At 33.6% G+C, this 21840-nt stretch overlaps 1 protein-coding gene across 3 annotated transcripts; it reads left to right on the top strand.

Moving 5' to 3' along the window:
- The first annotated feature begins 816 nt into the window (after positions 1-816).
- LOC128203619 (cholecystokinin receptor-like) lies at positions 817-8258 on the top strand. 3 transcript variants are annotated; one of them, XM_052905113.1, is made up of 3 exons: positions 817-923; positions 5010-5959; positions 7239-8258. In XM_052905113.1, exons 2-3 carry the CDS (start codon positions 5126-5128, stop codon positions 7665-7667), a joined length of 1263 nt encoding a protein of 420 aa, XP_052761073.1. In that variant the 5' UTR covers positions 817-923; positions 5010-5125; the 3' UTR covers positions 7668-8258. The 3 variants fall into 3 exon arrangements, with proteins under 3 accessions (XP_052761073.1, XP_052761072.1, XP_052761074.1); XM_052905112.1 differs by having other exon boundaries at positions 5010-5992; XM_052905114.1 differs by lacking the exon at positions 5010-5959 and having other exon boundaries at positions 826-923.
- Positions 8259-21840: the final 13582 nt, after the last annotated feature.

Genomic DNA, 21840 nt, shown 5'->3' with positions numbered 1-21840 from the left:
AAAAAGAGAGAGAGAAAGAGGGTTTGGTAAGCAATACATAATTAATTTACTTGAAGATTGTTCATGTATCAAAAGATATGTTCAAAAGCACGTGAGCAAGTTTCTCTGCAAATAGTATTACGCCTTAACGTACACGTTATAAAAGCATTGTTTTGGACACGAATTTTAAGTTCAAATGAAATTCTATATGATATATTTGTAGCTACATACTGATGTACACATTTGCCACAGCTCTAAAATCCCAATGTTGGTGCTTGATTTAATCGCACAACCCACAACATACACAGCAAGACAGGCATCCCACATCTAAACTATTTCAATTCGCATATGTATGTAATGTTATTGTTCATGAACTACTTTGTTTTAGATTAAACCGGTATTAGTTTAGAATTAAATTAATCTATCTGAGAGTATATTGCATTTGATTAACGATATTGATTCGTTAAGGACCATTATTTCCTTTAGCTAATGAATAACAATTACGCAATGTAAAAAAATGGATAGCAGCCAAAATACTTTTGCGATTCTGTTTGTATTGGCTTGATTTTTACAGTTAAATACAAAATCTTAGCTAAAGCAATCCTTTTTTGAAATGATACAAAGAAATGTTTGTTTCATTCCGATAATATCATTACTAATATCATTTAGAGACTAACCTTTTTGAAAATTCCTTGCAGTCACAATGTAGTGTTTTCTGTATTGGACCAGAATCATTTACCTAGCGCGACAGCGTTGCGGTTGGCAGATATTGAAAATCGGTTCCTAGCAGTGCCTGGGAACAAGCATGTTTTACTGTTCTAGTTGTTGTCGGATAAATGCACAGCAGTGACGTGGAATGCTTCAACACTTGGGTTTAATAACTGTGGCTATATGCCGTCAATTTCAGAGAGCTTATGGATTTTGCCTTGGATTAATTTATGACGGTAACACAAATTTCATTTGTATTTATTAATTAGAAATCGCAAAACGTGTGTATTATATAAATAACATGTTCGTTTTCAAATTTATACGTTTTCGTAGGAATTATTTTTGTAAATTATGTGCTAATATTTGGTTTAATTTATTTGAACATGGTGAAAATGTTTATAAGTATGAACGCTATATAAAATCACTAAAAATTAACAAGTTCAAAAAATGTATGAATAAACAAATATGTTTAGGACAGTTACTTAATAAATTGAAATATTTAAAAAAAAAATATCTAACGTTGTTAAGGATAATAAGAACAATAAATAAATGCTCATTAAAATAAAATCCTCACGTTGAAAATATTATATTTGCAGTCTTGCAATCGAAACACTGGTACGCTTTATTACATTCCAAGGAATCTGATTATATACTTTGCATTGCAAACGATACATAGTTTGGTTACTGTTTACTGTCTTTCTATTAGACAGACTAAATACAACACATACATAACATTAGAAGCTATCAATACATTGTAACAATTACTCTATTGCCGCAACATCACAAAAATAGTCGCTACAATAGCATCTGTTTCACTATCTAAAGTTTTCATATTAATATGGAAATGAACAAAATAAACGTTTTAAAGCGGTGTCATTACTCGCGTGTAAAATAGGCGAGATGTCAATAACATTTTTTATTTGAATAATTCTGACAGGCCAGAAACAACAACATTACTGCATTATATATTTCATACTTTAGTCTTGTTCTAGATATTAAGGTCCTTGTGGAATTTGAATCTAGAATATAAAATATTCCTAAGGAACAAATTGCGGGGTGTGTGTGTTAAGGACTGTCCAAAATATATTTAGAAGGTATGCGAGAAGTGGTTGTCGGCCATGTTTTTTAAATTATTTTGCAGCTTGAGAAGGCGACCAAATCAAGCACTGAATTATTCTTCAACAAGTAATGACAAATATAAAATGTGCGTTAGCTGATAACCTGTTGCTTGGAAACACCAACTACAAATGAGAACCTTCAGAGGTCAGGATATTTCATAAAATGGTATTGCAAAGGTGTGGAGATCAAAGTCGTCAGGTGAGACGATTGCCGTTTTAGCAAGGCCGATACAAGAATGTGGACTTTTTAGTTAAATCTGCATTTATTTAAAACAAAAAATTCAAGTGAATGTTAAAATTAAATTTAATTGTAATGATGATGTTTACTGTATATTAAAAACAACTTTTGAGGAGTATTTATACACGTTGAACCATTAGTCTTAACGTTCTGTAAAAGAAAGTGATTGGAAGATAGGACACAGCAAATAAAGGCCTAAATTGACTCCTGGAAAAGTCTAAATTAGTAGTTTATACGTTTTAAAACCTAAATAGCATCTACAGATGCATTCCCATTGAAATAATACATTATTAGACGCTGTCCAAAAGTATACGAAACCTCAATATATGTAAAGTGTTTGGTTATATATGACTCAATCAATCCCATGTTGTGTCTATGACAATGCCTTCATAGTAATGAATTATGTGTCACTGTATATAAAAATTGGATTAAAGGCTGATTTCAAAAGAACTATTTAAGCCCTAAATTGTTCACCTAAACTCGAACCACTGATGGTACCGACAAAGATTTATTATTTTTTTGTATTTTTACAACGATTGTAAAAACGTTATTGCAACATTATTTATTAGGCAAAACAACATTGAAGGTTAGGAATCGAAGCCGTCCGTGACTGTGGACGACATATAACATAAATACACATAAAAAGATGAAAACAGACACAATAATTGCAAGCGTAACCGATGAAAATTGATTATAGAAAAGAAAATATGGATCTGCACCAACTCATAATATTTCAGGAATGTATTTTCCTAATTAACTACATTTTATGTTATTTTAGTAAATGCCATATACAATTTCTTCATTAAATTGGTTATGCAAACACATTCCAAGATGTCCGCACACGTGTTCGATAATACCATGGCCTTCAGAATGGTAAAAGTACAGTTAATGATATATTTAAGTTTTATGGATTCTGTTTCTAAACTATCTAAAAAATAGGGGTCTTTTCATAAGTTTTCAGTGTTCGTGTATATCAATAGCGTAGCTAGCGCCGTGTTATGTTTAATAGAACTAAAACAATTGACGATGAGAAATTTACAGTTTGACATATTTCATCACATACGCAAATGAGTCTGAACATGTAGACCGTATACAGGAAAATAACTTAAATAATAAAATGACTTATTTTCCCCCACATCAAAGCGTCTGGGTATTTTATGAAAAGTCAATTAACGCAATGAAGTGACTTCATTTGCAAACAGTTACGGGCAAACTGTAAAACTTAATTAGAATGTGTTGCAAGAAAGAAAAACAGTTTAACAAGACATTTGATATTACGCAAGTGACATAACACAACAAAATAGCAAATTTAGTTGGTTCTTTTATTGCTTCATATAACATATGTACATATTTACATACATAGAAAACATGATTTTCTACATGCAAAACGATCCGTAGATGTGCTTGTAACGTTTTCAAGTAATTCAGTTTTTTTTATTCTGCTTTATATTTCTATTGTCTGCGTAACTGGAGGACAAATGGTGCCTCGATATTTATTGTTAATGTGACAACCTTTACGACAGTCAGTAAAATCTTACATTTGCCGGTTTCAACTATTATTTAACATTCTTGGACCTATAACATCCTGAAAACGAATATATTATGTACATATTTGTTAACGTATCTTATCATGGAGCATATCATTATTTGTTATCATTTAATCAGCGATTAATAACTGCCTTACATGTCATCAGATATTTAGGCCATGTATAATGTGTTTATTTAATAGCTTGTAATTACGTGCATACTTTGTTGGATATAATCTCTAATAATCTGTTGGTGATATTTCTACAGCTATTAAGTCTAAAGAAGTAATTTGATCTTTGCTTTATTAATTAGCTGTTGGATTTAATCTCAAATAATATGTTGGTGATATTTCTACAGCTATTAATTCAAAAGGAGTAATTTTATTTTTTCTTTATTAATTATTTTTTAGATGTAGAACACAATCCTATCTGATGGCCGATAATCCATAGTGTTTATTTTACATAACAACAGCAATGCTATATATATATTTTACGTATATTTCTTTTCTCTTTATTTTCATATCAGAACAGTAGCCAAGTGTATTGTGCACTAGATAAAGTGCGGATAATTTTCCTTGAGGTTCCTACAGCAATTATTATTTGTATGGCTACTGGTTTGCCTTAGAAAATATTTTTTCTGATATATTGTTTCTTTAGCTCTGTCAATTGTTGAAATAATGAGATTTGAATGGTCTTACAAAAGAACAAATGTAAGTCGAAATATCATGCATACTATCCATATTTAAAAATATGAGGAAAAAATTGCAAATGTCAAAGAATATTATTAAAACATCGTTCTATAACAAACTTCACAGAAGGTGTAAAGTTAGAGATTGAAACCATTGGCTAGACTTATACATTTACCAGCAAAATAACGCCATGGAGTGAATGATTTGCGTTCAATTCATTTACTACTTTATGTAAGCTCCATTGTGAGTATGCCCGGGCGCTGATATGAATCAGTCATGAATGCGTGTCTTGAGTAAAGACCAGTACTGGTCACCCATTAGATACATCATAAGGAAGTACCCCTGGATGGGATCAAAGCAGCAATTGTTCTGGCGAGAGTCGGAGACAAAGTTCGATTTAATTAATTTTAAGAGTAGAAACACACTAATAAAAATATTTAATTATTGCATGCGTTGCGACGAGGGTGAGAGAGAGGTGGGCTGGGGGATTTAATTACTGACAAAAGCTTTACTTCGTTCTGAAAATGAAAATATGTTGTTATCGTATTACTAAGTGCGTCTGGTTGCAAAATATCAGCGTGTTTGAATTGTACTGAATTGCTTTTATTAAATCTTCCGGGATATTCGTCTACCGCCTTGAGTAATTTACACAATTTGCAAGAAAGGAATTAAATGTTAAATACTTGATGGATGATAGTTTGTAAAATAAACTGTTATTCAATGCATAACGGTCGCATTTATTTATTTTCAGAGTCTGAAAAGCGAGGTATCTTAAATAATTGAAAGTTATCGCTAATGCAGACAACCGACGCAAGAAAAAAGATATAACAATATCAGACAGACGGCCATAATCTTAGAATCTCAACAATGGAAGATCCGGCAGTAGTTACCGTTATGATGATGCTATCACTGTTTTCTATTTGCGGAACAATCGGAAATTCACTCGTTCTTTACATCTATTCACATAAAAAGGAAAAGTCGACCGCGGGAATTTTCATTATGAGCCTTGCAGAAACTGACCTTTTCACCTGTGTGTTAGTTATGCCCTTCACAGAGGCTGTAGTGTACCTGAATTACATGGTTAGATATGACGTTGTCTGCAAGATTTATATGTTCTTCATCACATGCAATGTACCGTTCGCCGCGTTTATAATGGTGGCAATTGCAATTGACAGGTACTTTTGTATTTGCCATCCATTTCTACATTTGCTCAATATATTTCGGGCAAAAGTTATCGTGGTGTGCTTACTGCTGGTTGCATCTACATTTGGAGTTATCACATCTCTGTCATACGGTGTTTACTCCTACGAACAGATAGTGCCTACTAATAAAACCCTTGCCAGTCTAAGTGAAACAATGATGTATAACGAAAGTGAAAACTATGGCCAAAATGTAACATTTATTGCCGTCGGCCACCGCGTGTGTGCAAATTGCTCAAAGGAATTATTAGGGAAGCTTCATGTATACAACAACAAAACAGAAGTGCACGCTGGATACGACCTACTGTATACAGGTCTATGCGCTCCAAGTTATATTCTGACTGGCCCTCAGTTTCTAAATATCTATCAACGTGTGTACGCTGGGACATACCTGCTATCTTTTGTCATCGTGTTCGTTCTATATGGCCTAATTTACCGGTCAATATACAAGCATCGAGCGAAAAGAAGCAAGAGAAAACGTTCCAGTCTTTATCCGTCTGGCGTAAGTCATGTTACCAATCTCGATCAACCTTGTGTAAGTCGGTGAACATTCTGTATCTTACTGCTTCAAGTATTCTAAACAGCTTGGTATGGACAAAGGGATCAAACCGTCTTGCTTGACTGAGTCAAATATAACTGGCTCCGTCCATTGTAAAATACTAAAGGTATATCATCATTGAAAAGAAATCATTTCCTAAGTAAAATTATGACGATTAAATTGTGTAAGCTATTTGATTGCATACGAATTAGTAATCAATTCAAATTGCCAAAGAAATTGTCTTAAGTAAACTTAATACAATACGGTTGTATTCAATTATCATTAAGAAATGTTAATAAAAGTTCATAAAACGAAATAGCAATAATACATCAATGTAAGTACGTTTTTCCCAAATAATTGTTACCGATTAAACAGAATAATAGTGTTGCAATTTGATCAAGAATGTAAACTTCGACGTTTGCAGATGTTATCGAAGATTTCGATTTAAGTGGGTTGTTTATATAGGTGTTTACCCGTGTTATTTATCTGTTAAATTAAAAGTTACCCATTCGTGACTGTCTCTTATAAAGCTGGTATACTTATACAACGCAAGAAAATAGTTCAAGTAGAGGCGTGTCCAATCTTCATCATTATATCAAAAAGCAAGGCAACGTTTACAATGCCAGTTAAATGTTTCATACGTATTACAATAACCGGCAGCTGAAACAAACGTGTTAAAGCATATCAAAATAAGGCTAAGTATAATACATGTGCCATTATATTTTAATCAATAGTGATATTTTAGAATATGAGTATTCCTCTATCATAAGGTAGTAGCAGAAACATGAGCGAAACATGAGAGAAGTGTCTCATTGAAACAGTTATAATTAAAATTCATTTTTTAGGTCTTCTGGTTTTCAGGAGAAATCCATGTATTGTCATTACCTTTGTGTTTTTATGGTTTCGTCGGTGACGTCATCGGTGTCGTCAAAGTGCAATGTGAACCATGGCCATTTTTGAAAACAACATATGTATTGAAATATACTAAGTACTTCTCAAAATTAATACAAAATACGTGCGTTGGCGTTCGCCCAACAGCGTCCTGATTTACATAACCTTCCTTGCATATTATAGGACTATCGGTAAAATAACTGAAAAGATGGGATTGGTTATAAACTGCCAATGCTAATTTGTCACTGTAAGCCATTTAGTAATGAGCTGAATGTCTGGATATAGCTTCGTTATATTTCGCATCATTTCATGTAATTTAGTATCTTTTATTTTTTTTCTAATTTATCTTCAGATTGAGTTCTCGAATGTTGAAACCCAATTTACAGCGGTGACACACGTTAATCCTCACATTGGCCGACGGAGAGATTTAAATCTTGAAAATGGTGAAAATGATGACTTTGACGTCGAAACGAATGTTGAGCTGCAGCCAATGAGACCAAAGCCGAGAAAGGGACCGCGGGCAATATCAATCAAGGAGAAAACATTATTGGCCAATATTCGAACAGCTGTCATGTTGTTTGTTGTTACAGTTGTTTTTCTGATTGCATTTTTGCCTGCTTGGCTTATGGGATTACAAGCAATGGAGTTTAACGCCGTGATTTTCTACATGTATTTTGTATATCATACTGCAAATCCTTTCATTTACGCATTCATGAACAAGTCTTTTCGAGACGACCTTGGAAAAGTTCTCAAGTGCCAGAGTATACCTCTTGTTCGGTAAACATTTTTTTAATCTTTTTTACACGTTTTCTGCAATCTGCTATCGACTTTGATAGAATACACAAAGAACAAGCGATAACGCATATATATTGTTATAAACATTCAACACATTTTCAATAACTGAGAAATACACATCTTGTTTATTACTCTTTCAACATTGTCTTTCTTTCTCATAAAATAAATGCCCGAAATAATGAATGTACTTTGTATTCAATGTGATTTGATATAAAAGGTTTATATATTGCAAACCAAAGGCAAAAGGCAAACGGTAAATGGAAGATTATACGTATCAAGGTCGGTTTGAACATCGTGAATTAATTCATTCCTGGTTTTCCATATTACTATTATATATTGGCACAAGTTATCATAAGTGTTATGTATGATACGTATTTATAATAAAAATATCCAAATTTCTTTTCACGTACGTACTGATCCAATTCAAATTTACTTAACGTTTTATATATAAGTACTGTGTATAATATAACAAACTTTACTAATTTTGTATTTAGAAACAGTAGGTGATGTATTCTAATACATATCATTCGCTTATAAATGTTGTGCTTTATGCTTGATGTTATTGAATAAACGTGTCTTTAACGGTTGATTTTTGTGTTTTGTTGTTGTCTTGATATTAAATAGAGATGCTCTGCAATTATAGTAACAGTAAAGTTTCTGTCCTAGTCGCGAAACCACAATGACTCTCACGAGCAACGGTTTTTCGCGTCGATTTGTACATTTATTTTTTTGGTTTAATGTTGATATGATCGCTATGCACTTTAGCATCTCCTTAGCACATTTTGTCAGTGGAAAGCACTTGCATCACGCAATCAATGTTTTGCGTCATCAAAGTCAGTCTCGACAAGTCCTTTACCATTTCCTATGTCTCTGCGCACTTCTAGTGTTTTTATTTCTGGAGAACAGTCGCGAATATGTAAAGAGCTAGCCCTTGGCACTGACAACATCGATTTCAAAACACGCCAACTTCAAAAACATGTAATATCAATGTATCGTCTATTAACACTTAAATGCACTACACGACTGCTTATCAGGTGATTGTCTCTTGATATAAAATATTAATATGTATATTCCAATTCAAATCAATAACCAAATCGTTAACGAGAATTTATTGTCACCGTTTCACTTCCAGAATGTGAAGTACTATTCATTACAAAATTTAATTCAGAGCAATTAGTTATATAACCACATCGAATGAAATTAATTGGATATCATGTATGTATTAAAAACCGTTTTCGAACCTATTCAATGCCATGCGGGATCAGTCTCGACACCATTACCATTTTTCTAATTTATCAGCACTTTCGGTGATTTGATTTTGAGAAACCAGTCAAGTAAACCCGTCCTTTCATTTTGTATGCAAAACACTTTCGATTAGTCCTACAAACATAAATACACGCAAAATCAGCTCCATCTGAAGGTCTGGTTTAGAATTCAGAGTTTAGGTTCATTTAAATTTATTTCATTCGATTTTGAAGACAGTGACAATGTGTTTAACTCAGTAATTATTCGTATATACTACAGTTTTGTTAGAGAAACGTTATTTTAATTGAGGTCTTCCAACACAAAACTAATAATTAAACATTTTATAAAAACATCCAATCACAATGATATACAACTTATGATACTTCCATAGCAAAATTACACAACGATTTTAAACTAGTTCAAGCGAGTGTTAACTTTTGCATCCGAGTCAGAAGAAGTACTTTCCATGTAGAATGCTTTATTGATACACTTTTACAGCTTTTGGCATACGCATTAGTGTGATCCGGTTTAATGAAGTTTAATCAAGTCATTAGTTTGTGTGTTCGCCTACTGGTCATGCCTGAGTAGTATTGAACTAATACAATACAGTTAAGCAACCTCTTGATATATATTGAATTTTATAGATATGCATTGTTCCTGCTCTGCCATGAGTTGAGTTTAACATCAATGATACTGATTATAATCCGTACTATTAATCACTGTCAAATAATCCCGTTTTCATCGTTTTACAGATGTTGCACACCCGTTTTCTGATTGTCCATATGTACAAAGGTAATGGTCCTGATAACATCGATTACGAGACACGTCGATTTCAAGAACATTGATAGGTGATAATCGCTTCTTTACACCGTAATCCATTTCAATATTGCTAATCAAATGCCTTTATGTCATATCAATGATTAATAGGTAGCTTCCATAACAGCTCAATAATCAAGTCGTAAACTGAAAAACAAAACAAATGTCTCCATAACATTTCGCATACACATCGGCGCTTAACTTCCAAACTGTGAATGAGTTTGTGTTACCGGATTAGACTCATATCATTTGCGAATGTTAACCCAATCAAACGAAATAATAAAGTACAATAAGATTGACGTTTACTGAACGTGCTAAAAAAGAGAGTATGGATGAAATATTTCAGTTTGCAAGGAATGACCATGAAGGAATGAAGAAAAACGCTGGTTGCTCTCATAATGCATATGCAAGGTGCCGAACATCAACAAAGAAGAAACAAGTGTTGAACTTGTCGAGAGAAAATAAATAATACATACATGCTATTTGCAATTTCTGTCTCTGAATCAGGAAGTTAGATTTGGAAGATATTGAAACTCAATTTAGTGTCCCTATTCACGTTTCATATCTCATTTAAAGCCATGACAAAAACCATTACACCGAATATGCGTTTGCATAACTCATACTGAAACATTCAACCTGACATTTAAAGTCCTAATACTGATAACAGGAGGGCAAACAATTTGACAGGAACGTTGACTTTTCATTGTACACATACACTATAATATTGTTTGCGGTAAAGTGGAGGAGCAGCTGTACTATACAGATGTTCGTATGATAAGGTCCGATTACTTGAAGGGGACAACGGGAAAGCTTCATGTGCGCGCAAGCACTATGGGAGGCCTGGTGCAGATAATTGCACTTTTATGTCGTTTATTCGTGTATAACTATGTTTTAAATTGTATAAGTACTTTCTGCGTGTTAACATGATGATCTCATCCTATTGAAATTATTTCATTCAACTCTGAATCAATATGATCAGAACTTAACCGAGTCAGGCATGTCCTTATTAATTATATCTCAGAGTTCAAATTCAAAAGAACGGAACTTTAACTTAGTAAGAGTATTTCATATATTCACAGGGCTGTTTCTCAAATAAGCATTTAATGCATCATTTGTGTTTTTGACATATAAGTATTGTATTATGTGAAATATTTTCATTTTTCTACTTTTTCTGATTTCTGCCTTAACGTATGAAAACTTTTGTTTTAACAATTTTAAGTACATTAGTAATTCAGATAGTGTCAGCTACGATAAAGCGTGCATTTGTTATACCTCGACTGAGACATGGAGAGCAGGCCTGCCCTGATTGTTAAGAATAAGGATTCCATACAGCCGCCATTATGTCTCGTAGCCTTTCTAGGATTTATATTTTCTTTATATGAAAACTTTGGGAACTGTGTTGCTACCTTTTTGTCTTTGTATTAGGCTAAAATATAACGTTGTTAACGCGACTTTATTTATTACTGAATTTGTTGTCGCAATATAACGCAAATAGTATTTTACATTTTCTGGGAGAAGCCGACACTAAGTTGTCAACGAATGTGTTTGATGTTACATCTGCGCTGTATCTTAGAACAATGTAATATAATATCTTCAAACAACCTTTTATCAAACAAAATATCAAGTTCCACAAGAATCTTTAGAATGATTGGTATTTCAAAATAAGTCTTAAAATAATTATTAAAATTAAGTCTCATCATATTCCGCTAGACCTTAAACCATTAAGCAATGAATCAGTCTACAATGTTGTAAAACGACGTTTAGTTAGATGAAAATTAATTTGGTTACATAAAGCCTTAATAATGTTATGCTGTTGATTTTATTTCTTTTATACCAAACATAATATATTCAGTCTCTAACACTATTTTATTTTAAAAACCAACTAAAAAAACAAAAAATGCAATTCAATGTAGGTGGGTCAACAAGAGGTGCATTTTATTTTCCATGCTATGACAAATCACAAATATTCAAACAGGCCTCTGAATGTGGAGCCAAAAAAAAAAGGTAAATGGCGTAAACTACCTATACACAGTGGATTAAGTCATTCTGGTTTTAATATTGTCCGGAATCGATACAACTCACAGTCTTCAACAAGAACAAGCTTTGCACTCGTACGCTGGTAACAAAAACAGTAAAAAACTGAACGTATGTATGTAATGAAGCAGAAACAACAGACTGTAGCATTTAAAATAATGAACACGCTATTATTTTAAAATATCGCTTGCTTGTCGAATGATTGATCAATATTATATAAAAATAAACTCACCAAGCAAGCACAGCAACCGAAAGTTTAAACATAATCAGCATATAACCAATACTAGCAATTTCCTTGAGAAATATGTAAAACTTAAACAGCGAATTATATGCAAGTTTCACACAGCTCTCGAAACAAGGCTGAATAGAATCCCTTGAGAAAGATCAACATATAAACTACCGGAAAGTTCATACTCTGCTCAAATCTACCAATATTCATTTTAGATCTATAAAACACGTTATTTCAACATTTCGCTACAGGAATGCATTTTGCAAAACAAAACGGGAGCTAAGGAACATAATATCTTTAGCAAATTCAGAAACATATCTATTCCAGTGATGAATGCAATACAAACTGAGCAGTATTCTCGCCTTTAAAGTCAAATGAATACACTTTTGTAATATGCATCATACTTAACTCATTTAAACGTTAATCAGAAAACGAGTTAAGGTCTTTAGTGTATTCGGTTTCAAAGGACTCGCAATAACCGTCTTAATGTCTTGATATTCATTGGATATATCGACAGAAAGAAACAGTTTGTTTGCTTTACCAGGTGAAAGTGTTCGCACAAACAATTGACTTCTGAGAATATAATGAAATAAAAAATAAATAAAACAGATTAACTACAATGGCATACAACAATTCTGGATATAATTCATTTATGTTTTTTGAGTAAAATCTGGAAAATAGAAAGTGTATGAGAAAGTATTTTGAAACATCCTAATTATTCTGTGATACTGTTGGAGCTTTTCACAAATTCCAATTCAATTTTAATCGTGATTTGAAAGCAACTTTTGCACGTGTTAGGTGCTAATGCTATTTGCTTTAATATTTGAACATTTCAGAATATTAGGGTAATGGTGTATTGCAGTAAGTTTTATTTTTATTTTGACATCTGTGAGATGGTCAATGTGCAATTTTGTCAAAAAAGTACACAAATTTTATCAATTGTTTCTCCAAAAGTCAACATTTAGAATATACGCAATATGTGTGATCAACCATATGTCTAGATGTCCTCGTTTGTGCAATCCTAGTTTTTTGTGCCGTTTTTTGTTGCATCAGAATTACCCAATGACCAAACTTACTTGATTTTAAAACAAGAAACTCCTATATACACGACGATCAGATATATTTCAAATGTGCTTATTGTAACATCACACAAAACACTTGACTCATATATTTGTTATATTTCCTTCAAGCTATCAAGATAAAATGGTATCCATATATTCGTACCAAGGAAAAATAATAATGTTGTCCTACTGTAACCATGTGTATGCACGAATAGCAATCATTCGACCTTGCCTGTATGTATTGTGTGGCCGATCTATTGTGTGTATGTGATGATATTATTATAATCAATTATCCTTTTAAGGTATTCAATAATAAAGGTTAGTGATGCTGTTCTATTTGTTTCGTATTGTTTAAGCACTAAGTGTCAATACTAAAGAATAGCCAAGATGCAGACTGACAGCGTGATTTTCTTTAAATGTGTCAACCACACGGTATTGTATTATTTCAGCAAGTTTCTCATTTGCTATGTCTCTCGAAATAAAGGTTCTGTTTTCAGTAACAGCAGTCTGGTAAATTTCTTTGTGCTGTTTCTAGTAGACCTTAGAATTAATGATTGTATTTCACTATTGCTACAGCTGTTTCAAAGGAATCACGCTATACAACGTATCAATTTAGTAAGGTAATGTAATTATCCATATTTTTTATGTGTCTTATTCTTTCAAATAACACTTTTTACGAAAGCTTTTAAGCATTATCCACAGAAACGACGACGCCTTTACATTTATCCTGATGTCAGAGTTTCGAGAGTTTGTTGTTTGTTATTTAATTATAGACAATATCAGGGTTGTCTCATAATATGATAGCGATTCAATGTGGTATACAAGGAACCGGTAGAAAACTGATAATTTCGGAATTGATTAAAGAGTATATATACTATTATGTGTGGTATTTGGAAATATTATCTTATAAAACTGATATGTTTATTCCTTAAACATAATTATACGAGATGCGATGCAAACCAATGTAAAATGTTGACTTAAAAATGTTTTTTATTTCAAACAATTTAATTGGCATTGTTTTTATTGTATCGGTAATAAAACTACTGTGTTTTAGTTGGGGTTTTTTAAATCATTAATTGTACGTAGTATAGTTGGACAAATGTGATATTCGCTTCACTATAGTATGCACTCGTTTCGGTTAAAGGGTTTAAACCACAATGCATATGCGTATTATGTTGTTTATTTGACATCCAACAATTAACAAATGTTGACTTGACTTGATGTGATGAATGTAGCGGTAAAACCCCAACGGTCGTCAATGACAATGTTTTATATTTCCTTATACAAATTGCATTATTCAATGTTATTGCTGTACATAAGTAAATATTGCGTTTTTTTTATTATCTGCTCAAAACCCTTCTTTACATATACAAAATCATGGGAATCAACCCAGCTCGACCAAAACAGATGCACGTCTGGGGCGAACCTAAGAGCAATTTTCAAACACTTTAGTGCAGCATATTAACTTTGTCAGATACTTCAATACTTCGAAGCCATGCATAATAACAAGTACAACAAGTGACTCAATTATGGACAATATCGTTTTAAAATCAATTTAATGTCAATAGTAAAATAGTGGTCATTTTATGAATTTGTTTGTTGAATCTCTATAGTGCTCTTGCCATTTAAATGTTTTGAAACTTTATTCATACTTTACAACATTTGTTAATTCTAACACCTTCTTTCGCCAATCAAAATGCACTGTAGTTATTTATTTTCTGGAATACACAATTCGCCATACTTTTGTTGTATTCATATTATTCTTTAAACGAGTTAAATAGCTTTTTGGTATGACTGGTTGGTTCCAGAAGTAAGTTTTTTGTCTAGAATTGCATAGGCAGGCCCATGAGAGTATTTACATTTCATCATTCAGTTTATAATTCTATGTCACTTGTTAGTTTTACTTTATGTATTAGTTTATTGTTTATTTCCAAAAGTAACCCATATATTTGGTACGTTTGTTTGTCATTGTCATTGATGATGATCCCTCTGATGCAGTTATTACCCACTGTGACGCTTTTAACAGGATACCTTCGTGAGAAACTCAGAGGCTTGTGAAATTTTATCAGAAAGAAATCAGAGTCGATACAATAGATAACTACAAAATAAAATTCAGCGTCTTACAATCCTCATGCAGAATGAAAATATCTTTAATCACAACCAGCTGAGATTTGTTTTTAATTTTAAATGATACTTTTTGAGTACTCAAAATCAATGTATTTAAACCAATATTGCAATAGAACAAATTTTATACCTAAATTGAAACTTGTTAAACTGAATGTTTTCACTTACAACAGAATAAAGTCAAAACACAGTTTCTACTTTTTCTAATGATGTATAGGAATACAGTTATAGATGTGATACGCTCAGTATTTAGGGAAATATTTACAATTGAAAACGAACGTTCATCCGTAAACGCATTTCCACATATTTGATCAAAGAAAGGGGAGCGCCATTACTATTCTTCGATTCCAAATGACCAACATACAAAATGGTAAATTTAGAAGTACGAGATCAAATGTAATATTAAAATATATGAAAATCAATCGCAGGACTTATCAACTGGAGAAATAGTATGACATTAAAGTTTGATGTTGAAATATTCGCCCGGATGATATTGCAATTAAAGTGCATCCCTGAAGAGCCGACTAATTCTTCATATAATATGTTACAACTATTTATTTCAAATTTAATTGAAAAAATGAAATGGTGTGGAAATTATTGAATATTTATTACGTCTTGTATTTCAATTGAAGCCGCTAAACAGCCGCGATTGGATGTTTTTTTGTTGCCTTTATTGCTGATTCCATCCATGATTCATTTAGGAACATAAATTTGGTATTTGATATATCATAGGAGAATTTGAAAGGCCTCGTTGGACAGATAACAATTCGTATTTGGACGGATATGGTCATTCAGCCTCTGGTATATTACATGTGTTTACGACAACCTTCCCTAAGGTGCCATGCATGTTGGACATATCGATAGCTTAGAATTTTAAAGAGCAAAGTATGAAAACGAATATATCAAATGACCACATAATGTAGTGGATGTTAATTCATGAACTATTATATGCGATTGTTTGACATAACTGATTATTCATTTACGTGGACATTTTACCCTATATTAGGTATGTATCTGCAGAAATCCTGCACTTGATAAATCATAAGTGAATAATGTAGGTAAACTACTTTGATCATGTATACCGTATTGAAATATAAGTACATTGTACTAAGCATTAAATCAAGTATGACTGTTGTGATGATCCTATTAAATTGCAAATTAAGGCAACTGTTTTAAGAAGACAATGAAGGCTCCGTTTGCTTTCCTCAGAATTATTGGGAAGTTTTCATCAGCTTGCAGTGTCAAGACTGCGTACGAAGTAAGCTAAAGGCCAAGCGTTCATCAGTTGACATCAACCGTTGGACAACTGCTCCCAAAGTCAATACAGTTTATATGATGGTCAAAACCAACATGCCTACGAAGTTTGTGTTCCACGTCCGCAGCGTTCTTCATTTTTGTTATCGAAAACGGCTTTTCATATCAAGGTCCCACGACCTTGAAGTTTGACAAAATGACCGCAAACTCAAAAGGGTGAACCTGTTTGTCATGACTGGACTGCTTAAAAAATAAACCTTTGGTGATACGGACAGACGGTTAGGTTAATATATACCTCCCTTGGGATGTATAATCATACCGTCGCGTACAAAACAATTCATATAATAGCATCGTTAAAACAGGACAAACAATAACTATAATGAAATTAAACGATTAATGCAAAACGTCAGGAAGTTATTGTTGTTCATTATATCCTTCATTTAATATTCTTATGACTTTAGGCGTGCACTCAGCAGTGAGTTAGCAGGCTACTCATTTGATTTTTTTTTATTGCTAGATGATGTTGTTTTCCAAATCATGCTGTTTGAGAAACAGTAGATTGCACATCTTTACATAAATAATGCAGTATTCCATTAAGAAAGCACAGTTCTTTAAGTTATATTCATTATGCTATCTTCTTCAAAAAATGAAGTAGACTATAAAGCAAACTGGCACTTACATTTGGTAACCTGTATTAAACCAAGTTGTTGCAATTAAACCTGACACGTTTCTCTGAAAACTGAAATATGATTATGTTATGTAAACATGTTGTAAAGAAAAATGCCGTAATACACAATAAACTAGGAAATCTCATCTGTGTTTCATGAAATCGTGCTAGAAAAACCATGTTGACTTTCCTCAATTGGTTATACTATTGACAGTATCTTTAAACAATGACGCCATAATTGATTTTCTGACATATTGACTAATAACAAAGAGCAGTTCGCAAACATACTTATCTGATGTCACATACACACATATACATAATGAAATTTTTTGTCGTTTAAGTTTACGAATTAGACAAAAATTTATATCCCTTGTTTGTATGCCTCTGATAGGTGTCGCTAGTTTTGTACAGGAAAAACACGAGAATTTCGTGCATTTGTAGCGTGTTATCTCCATTCACCCTTTGGGTACAGCCGTATACAGACGTTAATGTTTTGCTTATCGATAATGGAGCAAGACGGTGGTGAAACTCCAACACGTGGTAGAAACGATAGTTCACACGGAATTTTGATAGAGTTGCGAGGACTTAAAAGGGACCTTTCGTCATTGAAAGACGAGGTTCGTGAAAATCATGTCTCAGCAAGTGATTTAAAAAAGTTGAAAACCGAAAAAGACATTAATTGGAGGTTTGAAGGAAACCGTTTGCAGTACGAATCTAACTCGGCAATTGACGATTACATTAAGCAGTTGGATTGGTCTGTTAAAAATATTTAACTCGAATATGCTTCGGAACTCCTTTCTGAGGTACTTGAGAAGCTTCGTGTCCGGAACAAACACATTCGCATTGTCGACGGAAGTGAGGGCGGTTGGACGACCGTGTGTGAATACGAGTAGCACCCTCTCGCAAGTGACACGGAAGCCATCAAAAAGAGGAAGAACAAGTCCATCAAGAAGATTAAATCCAAACCTGCTGTTGCTTATGGTTATTCTGATAGCACTGGGTCTAGTAGAGTGCTTGGTTCACAGGTCACCGGAACCGGGCTTCCGTTTCTTCAACAGTCTACACAGCAGTACGGGGGGAAGCCTTATTCATTTCGATGCTCCTACGGACCCTGTTTCGCTTGCGGAGAAGCCAACCACATAAGACGAAATTGTCCATACACCAATAGGAGCAGCCAACCTGAACTACCCGCTAGAAAGTGAGACGTCCCATATACCAAGAAATCCTGACAGTGAGATTCAAGATGAGTATTCTATTTTAAGAACTTTTACTTATGATCGGGACCGTATTACGGATGACTTTTTTGTTTACGAGAAAGGTCAAAAAGAAATCATAGTTAGAAATAGGTTAAAAGAGCATTTTAAATTATGGGAGAGTATAGGAGCAAGCCAGTTTATTCTAGACACTATATTGTTTGGTCACAAAATTCCATTTGTTCTTTACCTATAAAATCAATAATGAGAAATAATGCGTCGGCATTGAAAGAGAGTGCGTTTGTTGCACAAGCAATTAATGATTGATTGAATAGGAATTTGATTAAAAAATCCTTGCATGTACCTACTGTTGTAAACCCTCTTTCTGTATCCGTTCAAAATAACGGTAAAAAACGTTTAATTCTTGATTTAAGAATGGTGAATAAACATGTATGGAAACAATCTATCAAATATGAAGATCTCAGGCTTGCTTTGATGTATTTAGAAAAGGGTAGCTGGATGATTAAATTTGATATACATTCTGCATATCACTTTTTAGATATTTATTCTGAGCATACAGAATATTTAGGATTTTCATTCACCGATGAAAATGGTGATACCTCAAACTACAATTTTTAGTTTTACCATTTGGATTAGGTGTGGCACCCTATTCATATACAAAATTTACTCGTCCCCTAATAGCAAAATGGCGGGGCGAGGGAAAAAAGGTGATTATGTTCTTAGATGACGGTTTTGGAACTTCAGGTAATTTGGGTAGTACTAGACAGTTAGCTTTTGATATAAAACAAGATCTGCTGGACTCCGGCCTTGTGCCCAGATTTGATAAGTCGATCTGGGAACCAGTGCAGATTCTTGAATGGTTAGATGCAATTTTCAACATGATTGAATATACAATCTGTGTTCCGCAGCGGAGAATAGATAATGCCTTGGTCACACTAAATGAGATTAATCATCGGTCACGTGTCCCTGTTCGGACTGTTGCTAGTTTTATAGGCCAGATAATTTCCATGACCATAGTTATTGGTCCGGTGTCTCAAATTATGACCAGGTATTTAAGCATGGATGTTTTGCAAGCTCGAACCTGGAATTCATACATCAAATTATCGCTGGATAGCATTTTACAGTTAGAATTTTGGGAGAATATCATTAAGGTTTTGAATACTAAAAGTCTTGATCATTCGGGTGTATGTTCGAAAATTGTATATAGTGATTCGTCAGGAACAGGTTATGCCGGTTTTGAAGTTGGCACAGTAAATGGGGTATCCCATGGTACATGGTCTGTAGAGGAGAGTGTTCGATCTTCGACATGGAAAGAATTGTGTGCTGTTTACAGGGTGCTTAGATCAAGGGCACATAATTTTAGTAATCAGAGAATTAAATGGCTCACTGATGATACTAGCGTTTGCAGTATAGTTCAGAAGGGAACCATGAAAGAAGATTTGCAAGATTTGGCAATGAAGATTTTTAACATCACTTCAAGGCATTCTATTCACTTAGAATTAGAATGGATTCCCCGTAATGAGAATGAAAGGGCCGATTATTGTCAAGGGTTATCGAGAAAGATGATTGGGGTATCAGTTATACCATTTTATCTATGATTCAGGCTAGGTGGGGAATGTTAGATGTAGATTTGTTCGCCTCGGAATACATTGCTAAGTTGCCAGTCTTTTATTCTAGATTTGGGTGTTATAAATCATCAGGTGTTGATGCATTTACTTATGACTGGGGCTCGGTTTTTGGCTTATTTGTTCTACCTGTCATAATTCTTGCCAGGGTGCTTATAAAAATGCGCAGTTACAAAGCAAGTGGTTTTCTGATTGTCCCTGCATGGAAATCGGCAAGTTACTGGCCTTTGATATGTGATAAGTCCGGGATTTTCAGGTCAATTGTCCAGCATTGGATGTTCTTGCCCACTGATAAGACATATTATACTCCTTGTAGAAACGGAGTAGGTATTTTCGGGAATGAAAACCTAAAGTTCAATATGTTGGCCCTGAGAATTAAATTCACGTGATCAGTTACCAGTTTTAACGTGACTTGTAAGGCTGCTCTGGCTTTTATAGATGCAATACAGTTTAGTGAACTTTTCTGAAAGATGTATGTCGAATTTTTCGCAATGAGCTGGTATCGGCACATTGGTTTACTATGAGCGGGTATCTGCACATAGTGTGAATCTAGTGTATTTTGTTGGATTATTATATGCTGAGATGTACATGTATATACTTTTTATGAGATGTATGAATCAATTCGTTTTATAAATCAGGGCGTTTGCTAAATTATTACCATGAGCTGGTATCGGCACATTGGTTATTATGAGTGGGTATCTATGCATTGTATTGAGATAATGAATTATTCATAAAGTAATGAATGTAATAAAGCGAAACAGTTGTTTAATTTGATATTATTACCTTTTGTACACATAATGTATAACTCTTAATTTCGTCTATGAAATACTAATTTGTTTCTTTTCTTTTTTACATTTATTTTTTCAGTGTTATGCGGAAGATATTGAAGGGTTACCTGACGTCTTGGTGGACAAGATATCCTTGCTGGCGGATTTATTCAAAGAGTCTCGAGCAAGAAATACGTGTTCCCATTACACTAGAGGTTTTAAACGCTGGACAAAATGGGCTTTGAGTAACGGACTTAACAGTAAGAAGACCTTGCCTGCTAAGACGTTTCATGTGGCTTTGTATTTAGCTTCTTTAGTTCAGTAAGCAAATACACCTAGTCCGATTGTTCAAGCATACTATAGTATAAAATGGTTTCATGATCTGTTTGATTTCCATTCTCCAACGGATTCTAGCTTAGTAAAAAACATCCTAGAAGCAGCAAAGAGGAAGCTTGCTAAACCAGTTATTAAAAAAGAGCCGGTTACTATTGATTTGTTAACTAAGATTTATGAAACATTATTTGTGGAGGGCAATGTTAAAATCAGAGGACAATTTGTGCATTTCTTTTAGCGTATGCTGGCATTTTACGTAGCGCTGTTACAGTTACGTAGACACGATGTTGTGTTTAATCCTGTTTACATGAGTTTGTTCATAGAGTCTAGTAAAACCGATGAATATCACGATGGTGCGTGTATTCTTATTGCTAGAACTGATACTATTTTGTGCCCAGTTATGAATCTAGAAAGATATTTTTCATGGGCGAACATTCATTGTGATTCCGATACGTTTATTTTTTGTCACTTAACAGCAACTAAATCGGGTTACAAAGTTAGAAATGATAGTAAACATTTGCCATACAGTAACCTTAGAAGTTTATTTTTATATGCATTAAGACCTCATGTTAAGGATACAAGTCAATATTGTTTACATTCTCTAAGGAGTGCAGGTGCTACATCTGCTTCTAATCGTGGTATACCTGATAGATTGTTTAAGCGCCATGGCAGATGGCGGTCTGAGAATGCCGTAATAGTGTCTAAGTCATTAGGACTATAAGGGCAAAGATTTTTAGTATTACATATAGTTTGATTCATTCATACTACATTTGCCCGTTCTTTTATGTTC

This window comes from Mya arenaria, chromosome 9 (genome assembly GCF_026914265.1).
Source record: "Mya arenaria isolate MELC-2E11 chromosome 9, ASM2691426v1".
Lineage (NCBI taxonomy): Eukaryota > Metazoa > Mollusca > Bivalvia > Myida > Myidae > Mya > Mya arenaria.
This window is presented reverse-complemented; position numbering and strand designations above follow the sequence as displayed.

What these genes read in the sequence shown, in the direction of transcription:
- LOC128203619 (XM_052905112.1), top strand. Translation starts at nt 5,126, where the DNA reads ATGGAAGATCCGGCAGTAGTTACCGTTATGATGATGCTATCACTGTTT. An exon ending in CCAATCTCGATCAACCTTGT is followed by an intron (nt 5,993 to 7,238) that starts GTAAGTCGGTGA and finishes ATTTATCTTCAG; the next exon opens with ATTGAGTTCTCGAATGTTGA.